Consider the following 20,972-nt stretch of genomic DNA (forward strand, 5'->3'; position numbering starts at 1 on the left):
TTTTTAGGCTAAGCAGCAAATGTGGATCCAAAAGTGGAAGAAATCAGACACTGCTGATGGCAGATGTCTTGCCAATAGGTCAGATGGCTGCATGTTTTTAATCAAGCAGGCCCCATCACCTGAGAGCAGAGATCAAATTATCAAGGTGGTGTGTGTGGACAGCTTTTTGCAGCCACTGGCAGACTCAGTTTCCTTTGTCAATTTCTGTCTGGGATACGATGCTGTTCAAAATGCTCATGAGACTTTTGTGGTTAAATTATGCTGAAACATGGTGTGTTTTGAGGAGCAAGTTGTCAGCCAACTCAATGATACCACCAGTGGGAGTAGTCCATAACTCAGGCTCAGCTCCTGTATCTCTGTGGCTTGGTCAGATTCTCTAATTACTCTTCCACCCACATTTCTTGCTGATATTCTCTACGGAGATATTTGGTTACTGATACAAACATATTACTCTTGTCCCAAATAACTCAGATTTTTTTAGCGTCTGAGAATGGCTCCACCTTTACAGAGTCTAAGATGACACAGGCTCTTCCCTCCACCCCTATTTGGGTTTTGGTCCAGCAGAAAGTGCGAACATATGGTGCGGGGCCCACAGATGAGGCCAAAATCTCATTAGGTAGAAATCTGAGCAATTCAGGATGTCCAAATACTGCAGAAGCTCAGATGCCTTCATGCTTTGGAGCTTTCATCTATAAAAGACACTTGGGGAAAGGATAAACCATGGGCTGGGTGGGAGAAAGGAGGTGCCCAGAAAGAGCACTTGTTATGCACATTTGTGACTAGACTATTCTCTTGTTTGCTAGGAAAAATAATTAATATTTGCACTGGTTTTTAAGTTAATACCATTTTCAACTTATTGTAATTTTGTATGCTATAACAACCTCGTTATTTTTTAATTATTTTTTTTTTTACTTTGAGATAACTGTAGATTCACACACAGTTGTAAGACATAATACAGAACACGCCTATGTACCTTTTACCAGGTTTTCCTCAATGGTCACATCTTGCAAAATTACAAAACAATATCCCAGCCAGGATATTGACATTGATACAATTAACGTAAAGAACATTCCATCACCAAGATCCCTTCTGCTGTCCTTTTATAGATGCACCTAAGCCTTCTTCCTTCCTTCCTCACCTTCTTTTCATCCCTGACTCCTGGCAACCACGAACTGCTTCCCTTGTCTATAATTTTGTCATTTTAAGAATGTTATATTGGCCTGGCGCTGTGGCTCATGCCTGTAATCCCAGCATTTTAGGAGGCTGAGGTGGGTGGATGGCTTGAGGTCAGGAGTTTGAGACCAGCCTGGCCAACATGGTGAAACCCCGTCTCTACTAAAAATACAAAAATTAGCCAGGCGTGGTGGTGTGCACCTGTAGGCCCAGCTACTTGGGAGGCTGAAGCATGAGAATCACTTGAACCCGGGAGGTGGAGGTTGCAGTGAGCCGAGATTGTACCACTGCACTCCAGTCTCGGCGACAGAAGACTCCATCTCAAAAAAAAAAAAGTTATATAAATAGAATCATATAGTATGTAACCTTTTGAGTTTGGCTTTTTGCACTCACTCAGCATAATTCTCTGGAGATTCACCCAGGTGGCTGTGTGGATCAATAGTCTTTTTGTCTTTATTGCTTAGTAGCATTCCATGATATGAAGGGACCACAGTTTGTTTAACCATTCACTCAGTGAAAGCTATTTCCAGTTCAGAGGTGTCACAAATAAAGCTGCTGTGAACATTCATGTGCAGGTTTTTATGTAAACCTAAGTCTTCACTTGTTTGGGATCTATGATCCAGATAATTTCTGGGCGATAAGTTTTCATGTTTCATTTTATAAGAAACTGCCAAACTATTTCCCATAGTTGCTGTACCATTTTACATTCCCATCAGTCATGTATGAGTGATGTGGTCTCTGCATTCTTCCCAGCATTTGGTGTTGTCACTATTTTTTATTTTAGTCTTTCTAAGGTATGTAGTGATATATCATTATGGTCTTAATTTCCAGTTCCCTAACGGCTAGTGATAGTCACATCTTTTCATGTGTTTGCCATCTGTACATCTTCTTCAGTGAAATGTCTGTTCATTTTTTGGGTCCATTTTCTAATTAGATTATGTACATTTTTACTGTTGAATTCTGAGGCTTCTTTATATATTGTAGATACTAGTTCTTTGTTGAACATGTGGTGTGTAAATACTTCCCTCCAGTCTGTGGATTGTCCTTCCATCCTCTCAACAAAGTCACTTGCAGAACAAAAGGTTTTTTTTTTTTTTTTTTTTTTTGAGACAGAGTCTCACTCTGTTGCCCAGGCTGGAGTGCAGTGGCGTGATCTTGGCTCACTGCAAGCTCCACCTCCTGGGTTCATGCCATTCTCCTGCCTCAGCCTCCCAAGTAGCTGGGACTACAGGAGCCTGCCACCACGCCCAGCTAATTTTTTTGTATTTTTAGTAGAGACGGGGTTTCACTGTGTTAGCCAGGATGGTCTCGATTTCCTGACCTAGTGATCCGCTCGCCTCAGCCTCCCAAAGTGCTGGGATTACAGGTGTGAGCTACCACACCAAGCCAGAACAAAAATTTTTAATTTTTAAGTTCCAATTTCTGATTTTCTCCTGTTTTTTTTCTCCCACAAATTTGACAGTTTCATGTTTTGCATAAAACATTGTTCATGATCCATTTTGAATTACTTTTGTATATGGTATGAGGTATAGGTACAAGTTCTTTTTGTTTTCTTTTGCTTTTGGATGTTCAATTGCATCAGTAACATTGTCAAAAACGCTATTCTTCCTTCAATGAATTGCTTCAGCACCTTTGTCAAGATGAGTTTGGCATATTTGTGTGAGTCCATTCTGGGATCTCTATTCCTGGGATCTATTCTGTTCCAAGGATCTTTGTCTCTTCCCCTCTGTCAGGACCACATGGTGTTGATTGCTGTGGCTGCATAGTATAGTATAACCACCTTCTGTGCAAGGCATCCAGTTCCTCCCCTCTCCACTCTGACCCACCATCCAAGAAACCAGCTGTCTACGAGAGTTACAAATAACGTCACCTGCAGCTTTTGAAAAAAGATCCTCAACTTCTGCAGGGTGCAGGGTGTTGTAGGTCCTTCAAAGGTCAGTGCATATTTCTAAACTTTAATAGTTACATTTCCTTACTTCTGCCTGGCAACAGGACCAGGATGTTGGTCAAAAAAAACACAATAACTTATGAAAGTAGAGACTGCAAGGAGGCCGTGGCAAGCCCAAATCTCTGGAAAATTATTCAACTCAGGACAACTGCAGCAGAAAACTTTCCTAAGGTCTCTACTTTTTCAAGGACAAGGGCTAGTATTTCAGTAATACTTAAATTGATTATAAACTAGCAAGAGAAGCCAGGAAGAAGGTCACCATGAGAAAAGAGTTCCTCCCTACAGTCCCAGAGATTTGTACAACCTCATTCTATATTTACTTGAATTCTGAAGATCAGATAGAATAAATCTCCACACTGGTGTAGTGAATGATGACATTGGTATACCCATGTGTGCTAGCTGTAACTTGGACCCTCTGTCTTCCCCTCAAGAAAAGTCTACTGGGATAGTGGTTGAGTGAACATGGCTTTGAATAGGGAAACCCTTGAATCTGCTCTAATTTTTCTTCTCCTTGGTCCTACTTAAAACCAATTAATTGTCAAGCCTTTCAACTATATGTTGAGTAATAAATTATTCAAGACGTAGTTAAGAATGCAAAACCAGTGGGAACTGCTGTACTAGATTTTACCAAAGATAGACACTTACTCCCAAACCGCTGGGGAAATGGATTCGATCTTTACTAAAGGTGTTGCGCTGGTGACATGGATGAGGTATGTCTTTGGGGATTCTTACGTGATTTTATCCCTTGAGAATGAGTCACTTACCTGAGGAGGAGGCAACAGGAGCTCCTGACCTCAGAGGCTCTCCTACATTCCTGCGTTCTGTAACTTAGAAAGCCATTGGGAGTATACATTGATAGCTATATGGTATTTTAGGGAAGACCCAATGGCATTTCTATTTAAAAGTATTATTTAAAATAGCAAAAAAAATCATCTTTTGTTATTACTTGATCTTTTCCACAGTCAAATACTCAGATAATCTACTTGTTTTATAATTTTAATGATAATCAACATGTACTAACATACAAACATCATTCTTATAAAAGCATTTATAAATTAAGATCTACACAGAGTAAAAAAGAAGAGTTTGCTAATTTTTTGAGTATTTTGTTTTAGTTTTGTCAGATTAGTGAAACTAAATTTTTCAAAAAGCTAGAATTAATGGAAAACTATAATACTTTCTTCAAATATTTACATTTGCTTAAATGTATTTGTTTTGGGTTGAATTGTTCTTCCTCTAGAACAAAAAAGGCACTGGTGGATGTGACCTTATTTTGCTGATGATCAAGCTAAGATAAGGTAATTAGGGTCAGTCCTAATCCAATATGATTGTGTTATAAAAAGAGAAAATTTGGACACCCAGGGAGAATGCCCTGTAAAAAAGAGAACTACACTGCCACAAGCCAAGGAGCTAAGGGAAGCTGGAGAGAGGCCTGGAACAGATCCTTCACCAGGGCCTTCAGAGGGAGCGTGGCCCTGCTGACACCCTGACCTTGGACTTCTGGCCTCCAGACTACAAGAGAATAAATTTCTGTTTGTGGCACTTTGTCATGGCAGCCCTAGCAAACTAATGCAGTATTTTACATATTCTTTTGGGAAATAATTGTAGTTTGCAAGACTCCAATTGAAATAGAAACCTCAAAAAGAAGCCAGCTGACAGTGTATTTTAGTCCTCGAGAATTCAACTTTCTTGAACCCTGCTAGGAGACAATTTGGCCCAAGTAAATGAATTATGTGTTCACAGTCATACAGAAGCCCTGGTTTATATCCTTAGTGCCTCGAGTGCCATTCTAGCACACATCTAAATAAAAGGGATTAACAATAATATTTCAACTTCATTGGAGCTATGTCTGCCAGGAAGGAATGAATCAGCAGCCACAAAAACATTCCTGCTTGTGAAGTCATCCTGGGAAGACTTAGTATAATCCATGAAAGCAGAGAGAATTCATTTCAGAAGGCTGTCTGCTTCAACATTTCTCTTTAGGTTTTAAGTTATTCCCACTTCCAATATATTAAGTATTTGTAAGCCATATCTAGTTCTTTTAAATTTAATTAGCTTTTCTTGTGATGTCCATCATGGGAAAAATTCCAAGACATACTTAGAAACATAGAAAAGCTTAGAAAAAACAATAAGAACCATTAAAACAAATCATATCTCACAACTATGACCCTATCATTTTGTCATCTCTTTACTTGAGTAATACAATAGCTTCTTCTTTTTTTTTTTTTTTTTTTTTGAGACGGAGTTTCACTCTTGTTGCCCAAGCTAGAGTGCAATGGTGCTATCTCGGCTCACTGCAACCTCCATCTCCCAGGCTCAAGCGATTCTCCTGCCTCAGCCTCCCAAGTAGCTGGGATTACAGGCGCCCACCACTATGCCCGCTAATTTTTTGTATTTTTAGTAGAAACGGGGTTTCACCATGTTGGCCAGGCTGGTCTCGAACTCCTTACCTCAGATGATCCGCCCATCTCAGCCTCCCAAAGTGCTGGGATTACAGACATGAGCCACTGCGCCCAACCCACAATAGCTTCTTTTTAAAAGCGTTTCACTTGGAAATAATTTTAAACTTAACAAGAAAGTTACAAGAGTAATTCAGAAGCACTCAGCTACCCTTTCCAGAGCCACCTATTAGCATTTTCCCATGCTTGCTTTATTAGTTGCCCTTTTCTATCCATATACATCACCCACCACTTCTTTTTGCTCAATAATCAGTTCACTAAATATTTACTGAGTGCTGGTCTCTGTGGAAGCCACAGTGGTGGAGAGAAAGTCATGAGAACTCAGCTAGCAAGGGCAGGACCAGGATGTGAGAGCAGGTGAGAATGATCATTTTTAGTTAAGTCTAGGAATATACTGGTCCTTAACATGCTGAATGAAGTCTGGGAACTATGGGGTGCATTCTTCCTGAGCATACCTCATTTGAACTTGATGTTTGCATCCTTACCAACCCCTCTCGGCTTCACATGAAGAAACACATCATAACATAGGTCCAAGTAGATACAAAAGTTGCTCAGGTTTTTGTCCATAATTTTGAGATTTGTATTTTCCAAGTTCCAGGAATATAATGTTTTCTGAGTGGACACAGTTCACTTTCAAGTCAATGTTGTTCATCTTTGGATCCCCAGCCTCTAGAATTGTGCCTGGCACAAAAATACTTGAGGAATGCATGAAACGTGAAAGTGTTAATAGTCTCTGTTAAAGCTATAGACAGCACTTACAGCATGCAGACACAAACTCCTTTAACTCCTTTACCTCTCTCAGTGGTCTCATGGGAGAGGCTCTACTACTGTCCTCATTTTACAGAGTAGGATGTAAAGACACGAAGAAGTTAAGTCGCTTTCCTACAGTCACCCAGCCAGTAGTTAAAACTGAATCACTCCACAGTTGCTCAACCCTCAGACCTGCCTGACCTCCATGTTTATCAGCAGGAGTTGGGGCATCTCTAGGGCATCATACTTTCTGCATGTTCAGGCCGAGTTGATATTTCTTTTTTTTTTTTTTTTTTGAGACAGAGTCTCACTCTGTCGCCCAGGCTGGAGTGCAATGGTGCAATCTCGGCTCACTGCAACCTCTGCCTCCCGGGTTCAAGTAATTCTCCTGCCTCAGCCTCCTGAGTAGCTGGGATTATAGGCGCCCATCACCACAGCCGGCTAATTTTTGTATTTTTAGGAGGCACGGGGTTTCACCACGTTGACCAAGCTGGTCTCGAACTCCTTACCTCAAGTGATCCACCTGCCTCGGCCTCCCAAAGTTCTGGAATTACAGGTGTGAGGCACCATGCCTGGCCAATATTTCATTTTAAAAAGCCCCTTCTAGCCTGTTTCTTCCTCAAGGATTCAAACTTAGTGTTCAGATACATTGCATCATCTGTTAGAAAATACCAAAGTCAATGAAGATTCAGTAAGTTTACAGAACCTAACTATAACTACAAAAACTTCTAGATTTGAGGGAACTCAGTAAATTTCTTTGACAGTCACCTGTGACGGGGGCTATGTAAACGCATTGGGAAAAGCTAAGTATTCTAAATCTTCTCATTATTCTACAAACTGGCATGTTAAGGGAAGAAGCTGAGAGAAAATTCACCCTCTTGATGGCTTCCTGCTCCTAAGTAACACTGACCGGCAGAGTTCAGAGCACAAACCTTGCTGAAAAGAGTGGCTGTGGACTGTGGCACGCCAGTCTTCACAAATTGTGTTGGGGACCCCAAATGTGAAAGGGAATGCAGATTTTCCACAGTTATAAAAAACATCTCACCTTCCTCCTGGCAGGTAGGTGCTAAGGAATTACACTGAAAAAAATAAAGGCAAAAATCCTCTAGGAGAGACTCTGTGCCCTGAGGTCAGGCGCTCCCCTCTGGATGTTCCTGCCTTATGCTGCAATGGTATTCACAAAAGCAAATCAAGAGAAAAATATGTGGAGGAAAAACCCTTCTGACATCTCTAAATTGCATCCACTGACTAGCGGCCTAGCCAGCTCCTGCAAAGTGGTGAGTCATCGCAATAGAGAAGAGGCCTGAGCAGGGAGCAGGGCAAGAGCTCGGAGGTCCTTCTGCCCAATCAGCAGCAGCCCCCGGCTGGGAGCTCTCTTTGGGGTCCAAGGCTACATAGCTGAGAGGCCACAGAGTGCCAAGAACCATTAAGGGGGCTGAGCTGGCAAGGGGGAGAAGGTGGGGGCTGGCAACTCACCGCATTTTGTTGCCATGAGTCACTTTAAAAATACAAAGAACAATATGATTTGTAGGTGGTTATTGATAGCTCCAGGCATCCAATCCTTCTAGTTTATAAAGATACAAATCTTAATTATTAATGGTTAAGATGAAGAAACAAATGCCTTGAAGTTAGGAAATTCAAACGAATTGTTTCCTCAGATCCCCTCACACAAAAGAGGGTCTGTTCTGTAAAGTCCAGCTTGCTTGGCCTATTCCAAGACCAATGACATTCCTGGTTCTTTCCCAGGGAGGCCAGCTAAACTCATGTTGCAGAAACTTGAGTTCTGCAGGCAGAAACCCACCTGGGAGCCAGGTGAGAGAGACCCACCCTTGTCAGCATTAACTTTTTGCCAAACATACTTTTGATAAATACCTCATAAAGTGATAGTCCAGAAAGCGTTGTGTTTTCCTGTGGAATGAAACCAAAGTTATGATTGCATTGCTGCTGAAAACGTCCCACTCATACACAAGAAAAGTAAGTCATAAGGGCAAAGACAGCACCTACAAGCCTCCACCATCATTTGAGGGAAATTCTTTTCTCAGCCATAGGAAATTAGTATAGATTACTATGTGTTGTAACTGTATAAGGACTCACAATAGTGTGTGTTGTGTATATAAAGGACTGCTCGACCATATTATAAATTTAAAGTTCTTGCTAGCTATATGAGCTATAAAATATATAAACAAATTAAGTGGGTTTATAGGAAAGAGATGAGCCATACGCCTTTAAAATGCTGTGGTGGGACTTTGTTTTCATTTGCTTTTTGAGACAGGTTTTCACTCTGTTTCCCAGGCTGGAGTGCAGTGGCATAATCATGGCTCACTGCAGCCTTGACCTCCCGAGCTCAAGTGATCCTCCCACCTCAGCCTTCCAAGTAGCTGGGACTAGAGGTGTGTGCCACCACACCTGGCTAATTTTGTATTTTTTGTACAGACAAGATCTCATCATGTTGCCCAGACCGGTCGCGAACTCCTGGGCTCAAGTGATCTTCTAGCCTCGGACTCCTAAAGTGCTTATATTGTAGGCGGGAGCCACTGTGTCCGGCCTGTTGTAGGACTTTTGAACTGACAATCTTTTTGTCCTTAACCTTAGTAGTAAAGGCTCTGATGTTGTATTATTAAATATAATACTGACATTTAACTTGAGCTATATTCCTATTTTTTTAAATATCGATTTCATTTTTATTAAGAATATGTTTTAATACTTAGGAATGAATGTTGAATTTTATCAAATGCAGCCATGGAAAAAATAAAATGATAGCTTCCTCCCTGTTTGGTGAAGGTTATTAATATATTCTTTTTTTATTTATTATTTATTTCATTTATTTTTATTTTATTCATATATTTTTATTTTATTTATTCTATTGCCCAGGCTGGAAATGCAGTGGTGCGATCTCTGCTCACTGCAACCTCCACCTTCCAGGTTCAAGAGATTCTCGTGCCTCAGCCTCCTGAGTAGTGGGAATTACAGGTGTGCACCATGCCGGGTTAATTTTTGTTGGCCAGGCTGGTCTCAAACTCCTGGCCTCAAGTGATCCACCTGCCTTGGCCTCCCAAAGTGCTGGGATTACAGGTGTGAGCCACCACACCCAGCCCAGTTATATATATATATATATATATTTTTTTTTAATTTTAATTTTAATTTTTTTTTGAGATGGAGTTTCGTTCTGTTGCCCAGGCTGGAGTGCAGTGGTGCAATCTCGGCTCACTGCAATCTCCGCCTCCCAGGTTCAAGACATTCTCCTGCCTCAGCCTTCCAAGTAGCTGGGAATACAGGTGCCCACCACCATACCCGGCTAATTTGTTTTGTATTTTTAGTAGAGATGGGTTTTCACCGTGTGAGCCAGGATGGTCTCGATCTCCTGACCTCATGATCCGCCCACCTCGGCCCCCCGAAGTGCTGGGATTTCAGGTGTAAGCCACCGCACCTGGCCTATTAATAAATTTTTAATATTAAAACATTTATATCCTGATTTAATACTCATATGATCATGGGATATAATTTTCTTAATCTGCTGCTGGATTCTATTTGTTAATGTTTTATTTAGATTTTTGGTATCAAAAATCAATAAGACTGACATGTAGTTTTATTTTTAATTTTGAATATTTTTGTCCAGTTTTTAGATCAATAAATTGCTTGTTTCATAAAAACACATTCGGAAGCTTTTCTTCTGTCTCTGCTGTGGCACAGTTTGAAGATCGTTCTGGACTTACATGCTTCTTAATAGTTTGGTGTATTTTCTCTGTGAAACAATCTGGGACTGGTGCTTTTGGAGGGATAGAACTTCAAATACTGTTTCAGATTTCTGTCTCTACTCAAGTCAGTTTGTTGCATAATAAACAATGATAACTGTTCTCTCCTTCCAAAATTTTATAATTTATTTAATTTCCTTAAGGTTATTTTCTGTTTCTCATTTTTATTTTGTATATGAATTGTACTCACTTTGTTCATCATATTTAGATACGTTAGCCAATAATTTGTCAATTTAATTGTTCATAAAAAGATTCATCTCTTGGATTACTTCATTTTGCTGTTGATTTCATTAAATTATACTTTCATTCTTTCAACTTCTTTCCTTCTGTTTTGCTTAGTGTGTGTGTCTGTGTGTATATTTGTGTGTGTTGTGAATTTTTCCTATTTGAGCTGAACACATACTTAGTTTACTTTTATTTGTTGTTGCTCCACATTATATACCACGGGTTTTCATCTGTCAGTGCTTTCTGCTAAGCACTAATTAGCAGTATATATTGTCCTTCGTTTTAATCCCATCATTCAAAAATAACAATATATACCTTATGGTTTAAATATAAATACATACAATTATCTTTCTTCTAAAATTTTCAATTAAATTCTTTCATTTTTATGTTACAAATATAGTAAATACTATCCATTTTTTCTCCTCTGTATAAATCCTCTATTTTATTTTATTTATTATTTATTTTTGAGGCAGAGTCTCACTCTGTTGCCCAGGCTGGAGTGCAGTGGTGTGATCTCGGCTCATTGCAACCTCTGCCTCCCAGGTTCAAGCAATTCTCTTGCCTCAGCCTCCCGAGTAGCTGGGACTACAGCCGCGTGCCATGACGCCCAGCTAATTTTTTTGTATTTTTAGTAGAGACGGAGTTTCACTGTGTTAGCCAGGATGGTCTCGATCTCCTGACCTTGTGATCCGCCCACCTAGGCCTCCCGAAGTGCTAGGATTACGGGCGTGAGCCACTGCGCCTGACCCAATTTTATTTTATTTTTTACAAAATTGGTCATTACATTTTCTTTTCTTAAAAATTATGTTTTTCCTATCATTTGCCCAATTTTCATATGCACATTTAAACAGTTTTTTATGATTAAAACAATAATAATAATTGCTAAATAAATAATTTTTTTTTTTTGAGACGGAGTCTCATTCTGTCACCCATGCTGGAGGTGCAGTGGCGCGATCTCGGCTCACTGCAAGCTCCACCTCCTGGGTTCATGCCATTCTCCTTCCTCAGCCTCCCGAGTAGCTGGGACTACAGGCGCCTGCCACCACACCCGGCTAATTTTTTTGTATTTTTAGTAGAGACAGGGTTTCACTGTGTTAGCCAGGATGGTCTTGATCTCCTGACCTCGTGATCCGCCCGCCTCGGCCTCCCAGAGTGCTGGGATTACAGGTGTGAGTCACCGCACTGGGCCATAACTTAAATAATTTTAACTCACTTGGAGGTGACTTGATTTTCAGGGGTAGGAGGTATCTAGGTGTCAGTAGGATTATCTTTTTTTAAGTCCAGCGACTTTATGAGGGTGTGTTTTATTTTTTATTTTTATTTTTTCTGTTTTCTGTTTTTTTTTTTTGAGACATGGTCTCACTCTGTCACCTAGGCTGGATCACCCCTCACTGCAGCTTCTACCTCCTGGACCCCAGTAATCTTTCCATCTTAGCCTCCTGAGTAACTGGGACCACAGCTTTTGTTTTTTTCTTTGGAGAGATGGGGTTTCACTATATTGCTCAGGCTGGTCTTGAACTCCTGGGCTCAAGTGATCCTCCTGCCTTGGCCTCCCAGATGCTGGGATTATAGGCATGAGCCACTACACCCACCCATGTTCTAGTTTTAATAGATGTGAATCCATTTCTTCCCTGGGACACAGTTCCTTTTTAAATATATAGGTGTATATCTCTTTTCCAGTAAAGTCTTTTAAAATTATATTTTAAAATATTTTTTTCTGTTCAAATTTTCTGGGCTTTTTTAGGGGAGACACTAATTATAGATACCCTTTCCGTGTCTTACGCACATTCTTCCTGGTCTGATTTCCATGTGTATTACTTTTCCTAAAATCAATTTTAACTTTTTTTCTCTTGTGGAATTTTCCCAAATATGTCATCCATATAGTTTATTCTCTTTTCTGTGAATCCATTTGCTTTATTTTTTTCTTTTCCATTTCTTTCCTCAACTCTGTTAATTCACTGTCTTTTTATTTCATCTTGGAGTTCTTTCATCTTGGCTTCAAACTGTCATTTCAAAGAGACATTTTTTTTTTCTCATTAACTTAACCTTTTGTGTGGAGAACATCTCGGTTACAATTTTTACCTGTTGATGGCAATTGTTTTCAAAGTTATACCCTTCATCTTCACTTTTGGTCATTTTTACATACTGCTTTTTCCTGAAGCAGATTTGCATAGATGCAATAATTATTTGCTTTTATTATTTCTACTCCTCTCTACATGTGGAAGTTCATCTTTTCATAAACGGTGTTCTTCCCTGGGTTGTTGTGAATTAGGGCCCGGGAAGGGCTGGGGCAGAGAGCTTATAGCAGGTACTTCATGTTCTCCTCTGCCTTCAGAGAGCTCCTTCATTGCCACTCAGTCATGTGAACATGACAGCTCTGGGCCAGCAGAGTATCTCTCTGGATCTCAGGGAAGTTACCACTGGAAGCTATTTATCTTTGGGGCACGGCACTCATCCTTCTTTTTCACTGTGTACCTGGCACATGGTGTGTCTATTGGTGTTGATTTTTCTATAGTTTGCAAGTAGTGTGACTCTAGGTCTGTGAACCACCAATAGTTCCTCCCCTAGGCAGCCACATCAACAAACAGCTTCCTACAAAGACGGCTTCCTGCACGTTTTGTCCTTCAGTCCTATGTTCCAGGAACTCTGTGGCATTAGGTCTCAGGGAGATTCCTTAAACTCTTTAGTGCTCTATAATCTATTCTTCCAAACCAGGGGCCTTTGTTGGCTCCTCCAGATACACCGTCTAACTTGGAGAATTCTGTGTGCTCTTGGAAATGGTAGCATCCTTTCTCCTTTTGGTCTAAGTTTTACTGTTCTTGGCATCCATTCTTGAGATTACTGGTCACATTCTGGGCCATAGATTTCTGGGTTTTTTTTGTTTCTGGGAAGATTGAGTTTCCATTTCTGTTTCTCAGTCTCCTTGTTGATTTCAGTTGTAATCAGAAATAAGGGGCAGACAGATACTTATGCTACCATTTTAAACTGGAAGTCACATCATGCACTTTAAATTTTTAAGTGGTTCTTTAGTTCTGGCCAGAGCATATCTTATCAGCAGTATGATATCTAAAGAATATTTATGCAAATGGACCTTATAATTTGGAAAAACAACTATTCCAAAACTCCTTTAGAACTTAAATTGCTATGAAGAAAATTGACATAAATAATTTTGCATGGTCTTACCTCAGCAGCTTGGTAACTAGAAATGTCCACTAAGGGACTCTCTTCTGTCCTTGCCTCCCCTGTGTTGTTGGATGTTTTTTCCAGAAGGGGGAGTTGTAGGCTGTCGGACAAACCATTAATCTTCATCAGAAGTTCGTCTAACAGATTTGCAAATTCATCCAAGTAGTAATTCTGAAGGGAAGAAAATTAGATTAGTAAATGCATTCAAGAATCTCATTATCCCCCTTTCCTCATTATGTGAAGCATTTAGGGGTATCATCTGTAGACAGTATTGGGCTATGTTAGGAAACATACTGACTCTGCCTGCAGTTAGAAGACCTGGGTGCTGGGCCTACTCTTACATCTCTATATCTCAGTTGCTTCAATAATAATGTACGTATACAGATATATATGTAAATGCTACAGTTAATAATGCCTACATAAAAAAAACTATTGAATGGATTTAAAGGCAGTAATGCATCATGCTGCTATGGGAAAATAAGGTCATTCTTTCATCCCTTCGATTAATAAATCTTTATTGAGCACTATTAAAAAATAAGGCAATAATGGATGGGGAAGCACATGACAGAGAATAAAGCCCTATCAAAATGTACAGTACCGTGATTACATATGACTGCCTTCAGAACCTTACTGGATGATGCTTAAATATCACCTGATATGGTTTGGTTGTGTCCCCATTCAAATCTCAACTTGAACTGTATCTCCCAGAATTCCTGTGTTGTGGGAGGGACCTAGGGGGAGGTAATTGAATCATGGGGGCTGGTCTTTCCCGTGCTATTCTTGTGATAGTGAATAAGATCTCATGAGATCTGATGGCTTATCAGGTGTTTCCGCTTTTGCATCTTGCTCATTTTTCTCTTGCCACTGCCACGTAAGATGTGCCTTTCACCTCTCGCCATGATTCTGAGGCCTCCCCAGCCATGTGGAACTGTAAGTCCAATTAAATATCTTTTTGTCCCCAGTTTCAGGTATGTCTTTATCAGCAGCTTGAAAATGAACTAAAACAGTAAATTGGTACCAGTAGAGTGGGGTGTTGCTGAAAAGATACCCAAAAATGTGAAAGTGGCTTCGGAACTTGATAACAGGCAGAGGTTGGAACAGTTTGGAGGGCTCAGAAGAAGACAGGAAAATGTGGGAAAGTTTGGAACCTCCTAGAGACTTGTGGAATGACTTTGACAAAAATGCTGATAGTGATATGAAAAATAAAGTCCAGGCTGAGGTGGTCTCAGATGGAGATAAAGAACTTGTTGGGAACTGGAGCAAAGGTGACTCTTTTTATGTTTTAGCAGGCGGCATTTTGCCCCTGCCCTAGAGATTTGTGGAACTTTGAACTTGAGAGAGATGATTCAGGGTATCTGGCCGAAGAAATTTCTAAGCAGCAAAGCATTCAAAAGGTGACTTGGGTGCTGTTAAAAGCATTCCATTTTAAATGGGAAATGGAGCATAAAAGTTAAAGAAATTTGCAGCCTGACAGTGCAGTGGAAAAGAAAAACTCATTTTCTGGGGAGAAGTTCAAGCCAGCTGCAGAAATTTGCATAAGTAGCAAGGAGCCTAATGTTAATCCCCAAGGCCATGGGGAAAATGTCTCCAAGTCATGTCAGAGACCTTCACAGCAGCCTCTCCCATCACAGGCCTGGAGGCCAAGGAGGAATAAGTGGTTTAGTGGACTGGGCCCAGGTTCCCCGTGCTGTGTGCAGCCTAGAGACTTGATGCCCTGTGTCCCAGCTGCTCCAGCCATGGCCGAAAGGGGCCATTGTACAACTTGGGCTGTGGCTTCAGAGAGTGGAAGCCCCAAGCCTTGGCAGCTTCCATGTGGTATTGAGCCTATGGGTGCACAGAAGTCAAGAATTGAGGTTTAGGAACCTCAGCCTAGATTTCAGAAGATGTATGGAAATGCCTGGATGCCCAGGCAAAAGTTTTCTGCAGGGGCGGGGCCCTTATGGAGAACTGCTAGGGCAGTGTGGAAGGGACCTAGTGGAGCTGTGAGAAGAGGGCCACCATCCTCCAGACCCCAAAATCGTGCATCCTCTGACAACTTGCACTGTGCACCTGGAAAAGCCACAGACACTCAATGCCAGCCCATGAAAGCAGCCAGGAAGGAGGCTGTACCCTGCAAAGCTACAGGGGCAGAGCTGCCCAAGACCATGGGAACCCACCTCTGGCATCAGCATCACCTACACGTGAGCCCTGGAATCAAAGGAGATCATTTTGGAGCTTTAAAATTTGATTGACCTGTTGGATTTTGGACTGGTATAGGGCCTGTAACCCCTTGGTTTTGGCCAATTTCTCCCATTTGGAACAGTTGTATTTACCCAATCCCTGTACTCCCACTGTATCTAGGAAGTAACTAACTTATTTTTTATTTTACAGGCTCATAGGCAGAAGGGACTTGCCTTGTCTCAGATGACACTTTGGACTGTGGACTTTTGGGTTAATGCTAAAATGAGTTAAGACTTTGAGGGACTTTTGGGAAGGCATAATTGGTTTTGAAATGTGAGGACATGAGATTTGGAGGGGGCCAGGGGCAGAATGATATTGTTTGGCTGTGTCCCTATTCAAATCTCAACTAGAATTATATCTCCCAGAATTCCCACATGTTGTGGGAGGGACCTAGTGGGAGGTAATTGAATCATAGGGGCTGGTCTTTCTCATGCTATTCTTGTGATAGTGAAGAAGTCTCACAAGATCTGATCATTTATAACGGGTTCCCACTTTTGCATCTGGATCATTTTTCTCTTGCCACCACCATGTAAGAAGTGCCTTTCACCTCCCACCATGAATCTGAGGCCTCCCGAGTCATGTGGAAATGTAAGTACAATTAAACTTCTTTTTGTTCCCAGTTTTGGGTATGTCTTTATCAGCAGTATGAAAACAAACTAATACATCAGCCATGGAAGAAAGTGAGTATTCAGTGTGCAAACACCTGGTTTGATTTGTTTACATGCATGTCTGGGGTGACTGAACTCAAGTAATGCACCTAAGGCTCCATGTTTTGGATAGAAGTTTGGGTTTGATAGCAGGCACCAAAAGCAAATGACTAACTCAGGGGACAGAATACAACATGTCTGTGTCCTGGGGAAGACCATAAACTCTGTCTTTCCAACTGTACAGGTCACTATAAGGATATAGTGAGTTAAGGCAGGAGAATGTGCTTGGTAATCTGTAAAGTGTTTTAGAATTGCACGGGAAAATTCCGTGAGTTCCACTATGATTGAGACTAATTTTGTGGCTTTGCAAGGAGATTTGGCATGGAAACATACTCATGCTTTGATAACTGAAAGCAAAATTCTGCAATGAAACCATCATCTTGAGTGTGTGCTATCATGCTCAGTAATCCAAGATCTCACAGCTTACGTGATTCTCAACCATCTCAGCCTCTTCCAACTTTGGTGTTTCCAGTCTCAGAAAGGTGAGGACGTTTTCCCACATATAAGCAGTGATGTCTTTAAGTCTCACAAAAGATTTACTTTGAAAAGATTTTCTTTTTTGGGGTAAAGTCATGAGAAAACCTCTCAGCTAGGAAAAAGAAAAAAATAAAGACGAATTTCATGTTAGCAGCCTAAATAAAGAGCTTTGTTAATGTGATAAACTATGCAATGGAGATTATATCTGATAATGCTACTTTATGAGCTTTTGGTAAAATAGTGATTTCTTGGTGAAAAAAAGCAAAATCAGGAAAATACCTCTCCTGAATTGAACTAAATGGCAGTAAGATGATCTCAGCAATGGAAATTCATTGTATTATAAAGGTTGTTTTCAGTATCTAACTTTGGAGACTGAGATTATCAACGCTATGTGCATGCCCATATGTAAAGTCTATGTCTCAGTTTCAGTGTCCCCTGGTGAGCCATTCTGAGCTGTGGGTGAGCCTCAGGAGAGAGGCCTGTGCCTGTGCCTGGGAGACCAGAAAGGGTCTTGGGCTCAGCAAGTTGTTGTGCCCTCAACATGTGCTCTATAAGCCTCCAGGTGGTTTATTTCTTCACTGCAGGCTGTAAGCTGTTAGCTCAAAAGCCTACTGGTAACAAACTCGAATTTTTACACATCCAATTGTTTAAAAAATAACCCAAACAGGGCTGGGCGCAGTGGCTCATGCCTGTAATCCCAGCACTTTGGGAGGCCAAGGCGGGCGGACCATGAGGTCAGGAGATCGAAACCATCCTGGCTAACATGGTGAAACCCTGTCTCTACTAAAATTACAAAAAAAAAAAAAAAAAAAAGTTAGCCGGGTGTGGCGGTGGGCACCTGTAGTCCCAGCTACTCGGGAGGCTGCGGCAGAAGAATGGCGTGAACCCGGGAGGCGGAGCTTGCAGTGAGCCGAGATTGCGCCACTGCACTCCAGTCTGGGCGACAGAGCAAGACTCCGTCTCAAAAAAAAAAAAAAAAAACACCCAAACAAACATTTTAGCCATTTAGAGCCTGTCAGCTTTACACACCCTGCAAAACCTCAGGGGACAGCTGTTACCCACTGATAATGTTATAAGGCCCCAAGCTGCTGCTGGCCTCAGGAGCTTTCTGACCCAGAGCCTCCCCTCCATGCTGCTAAGCAGCATCGTCTAAGGGGTAAGCTCTCTCTCTGCTGCCCCTCTCCCCTGAGATCGCCCTTGCTCTTCTTCCTTTTTGGATTGTTCTTGGCCCCTACGCTGTAAACCTGTGGACAGTTTCATAGCATGAAGTATGAGGGAGTTCCCCCACATGGAAACACTTCAAAACATTACCCAGATAAAGCTTGTGTGTGTTATCATCTCTTGTGGTCATATGTTTGTTCTTGATTGGTCCCCAAATCCCTCGAACCCCTCACAAAATTTCAGAACTCTGCAAAGATGCTCAGGAGCCTGAAAGGGTAGGCCATTGGTGTGTAGGTCTGAGGCCTCCTGGATTTACCAGCAAAACACCCATCGCGGACAGCAAGACCTGACTCTTCCACCCAGAGACCTCAATGCAATATTGCCTGCCTGTCTCAGAAGATAGCATCCAGGTGCCTAAGCACGACATTCAAGGCCCTCCATTCCTGACTCCAACCATCCTTTTCAACATAATGCCCACTTGACCCAGAACTCCAGCATGGCCCTCCCTGCATGCCCCCTGTCTAAAATGCTGCTCTCAGCAGTCATCACCATGAGTGGAACTGCTCATCAAGGCTCACTCTCCTGTTGTATGAAGATTTCCTGGTCTCCTTAGGAAGAATAAATGAGTCTCTGATCTAAGTTTCTTGCTCTTTGAGGACACTTCTAGTTAGGCTTTAAAATTGCCTATAATTGTGTAGGATCTGTATGCTGAGAACTATAAAACAGTGATAAAAAAATCAAAGAGTATCTAAATAAATGGAGAGAAATACAGAATTCTAGGATCAAAAAAGCTTAATATTATTAGGATGCCAATTCCCCCCAAATTTGATTTATAATTCCACAGCAAGTTCAATCAAAACACCAACATGATTTTTTAAAAAGATAGTAACAAGATGATTCTAAAACTTATATTGAAAGGCAAAAGAGCTAGAACACCTACAGTCAAAACAGAACAAAGCTGGAGGACTCATCCATGCTACTTTAAGATTTGCCACAGAGTGAAAAAGACCTCATGGGATTGGCTAAAGGAAAGATCAATGGAGTAGAATAGAGAACCCAGATATAGATCCACACAGATACTGTCAATTGCTTTTTGACAAAGTTGTAAAGCCAATTCAATGGAGTAAATATTCTTCAAAAAAATTGTGCTGGAAAAATTGGATATTCATTTATAAAAAACAGGAACTCTGTTCCATACCTCACATCTTACATTAAAATTAGCTTAAAACAGATGATTAACCTAAATGTAAAACATAAAACTATAAAAATTCTAGAAGAAAGGCCGCGTGCAGTGGCTCACATCTGTAATCCCAGCACTTTGGGAGGCTGAGGCGGGAGGATCACGAGGTCAGGAGTTCGAGACCAGCCTTACCAACATGACGAAACCCTGTCTCTACTAAAAATACAAAATTAGCTGGGTGTGGTGGCACACGCCTGTAATCCCAGCTACTCAGGAGACTGAGGCAGGAGAATCACTTGAACCTGGGAGGCAGAGGTTGCAGTGATCTGAGATCACGCCACTGCACTCCAGCCTGGGCGACAGAGTGAGACTCTGTCTCAAAAAAAAAAAAAAACAAAAAAAAAAAAACAACAAAAACAAAGAAACAAAAAAAATTCTAGAAGAAAATAATAGGAGAAAATATGTGACCTTGGGTTTGGCAATTCATTTGAGCCAGGACACCAACAGCAAAATCCATAAAAGAAAACATTGAAAAACTGGCCTTTATCAAAATTTACAACTTCTGCTCTGTAGAGATGCTGTTAAGAGATTAAAAGGAGAAGCTACAGATTTACAAATCACATATCCAATTTAAAAACTGTATTCAAAATATAAAAATTGCCATAATTATTTGTATATGCCAGTCTTCCCCTATGGACTGTGAGCTCCCTGAGGCAGGAAGCAGTTATTATCTTTGTTTCGCCATTGCCTGAATATAATGGGCATTCTTTAGTTTTTTGTTGAATGAGTGAGTGCATGAATGAACAAATGAGTGGATTGATGGATGGATGGGTGGATGGGTGGGTGGATAGGTGGACAGGTAACTAGTTTGGTGAGTAGGTGTGTGGATGGGTGATCGATGGATTTATGCATTCATGGATGAGCAAGAGTAGGGAGCTAGGATCATTGATAAAAGCAAAGGACTCGGGCCTGAGTGTTGTCAAGGTGTGAACATGAGCAATCACTTTTAGTTTCCCTCTAGCTACTAAACTAGAATACCAGTAGACTTTTAAGGACTGCAGAGAATTTTTATCCACTTACAAAGCTTGAATATTCAATTTACTGAACTTGCAGTGGGCTCTACAATGTGTCAGGAACTACTACCCTAGAAGGCAGGCACACCAATATGCCTGCTAGGAATGTGGCTAGAGTTCAAAAGCAGACAAAAACCAATAGCACAAGACAATGGGTGCAATGAGGAGGCATGCTCAGAGCCTTTGGGGGTCCAGGGGAGAATCGGTGCTGGGAGAGCTTCTAGAGGGAACACCACATTGAACCTGTCTTAGAACTTAACGCTGAACGAGTCACAGTGGAGGGATCCGAGGGAAGGCATGTTCAGTAAGTGTGGACAGCATGCCTATAGGCTTAGTCAAGCACAGAGCAGGGGTCCCAACCCTGAGCCTTCCATAGGAACACCTGTAGGGCCTTCTGGAAATAGAAGTGATGAGTCCCATCCTTGTGATGTGGGCATAGCAATCCTGGGTCTGGCTGGGCAGAGCAGGTCGGAGCCTCGGCAGGGAGGGGTAAAATATAAGACACTCAGTAACATTTTAATTTCAGGTCAACAACAAATAACTTTTAACATAAATATGTCTGAACTGCTGCAGGGGGCTTACTAATACTGAAAACTTTTCCATTGTTTACTGAAACTTAACTGTAACTGGGTTCCAGTTTTATTTGCTAAATCTGTTGACCCCA

At 41.2% G+C, this 20,972-nt stretch overlaps 1 protein-coding gene across 3 annotated transcripts in view; it reads right to left on the reverse strand.

The window, feature by feature from the left end:
• Positions 1-20,972, reverse strand: part of PKD1L1 (polycystin 1 like 1, transient receptor potential channel interacting) — a 193,538-nt gene that overhangs the window by 7,467 nt on the left and 165,099 nt on the right. For all 3 annotated transcript variants that reach the window (XM_016945694.4, XM_016945696.4, XM_016945695.4), the window contains 3 exons: positions 16,845-17,006; positions 13,491-13,661; positions 8,203-8,238 (listed from right to left, as the gene is read on the reverse strand). In XM_016945694.4, the coding sequence (XP_016801183.4) occupies positions 8,203-8,238; positions 13,491-13,661; positions 16,845-17,006 (369 nt within the window). The remainder of the gene's footprint in view (positions 1-8,202; positions 8,239-13,490; positions 13,662-16,844; positions 17,007-20,972) is intronic.

This window comes from Pan troglodytes, chromosome 6 (genome assembly GCF_028858775.2).
Source record: "Pan troglodytes isolate AG18354 chromosome 6, NHGRI_mPanTro3-v2.0_pri, whole genome shotgun sequence".
NCBI classification, from domain to species: domain Eukaryota; kingdom Metazoa; phylum Chordata; class Mammalia; order Primates; family Hominidae; genus Pan; species Pan troglodytes.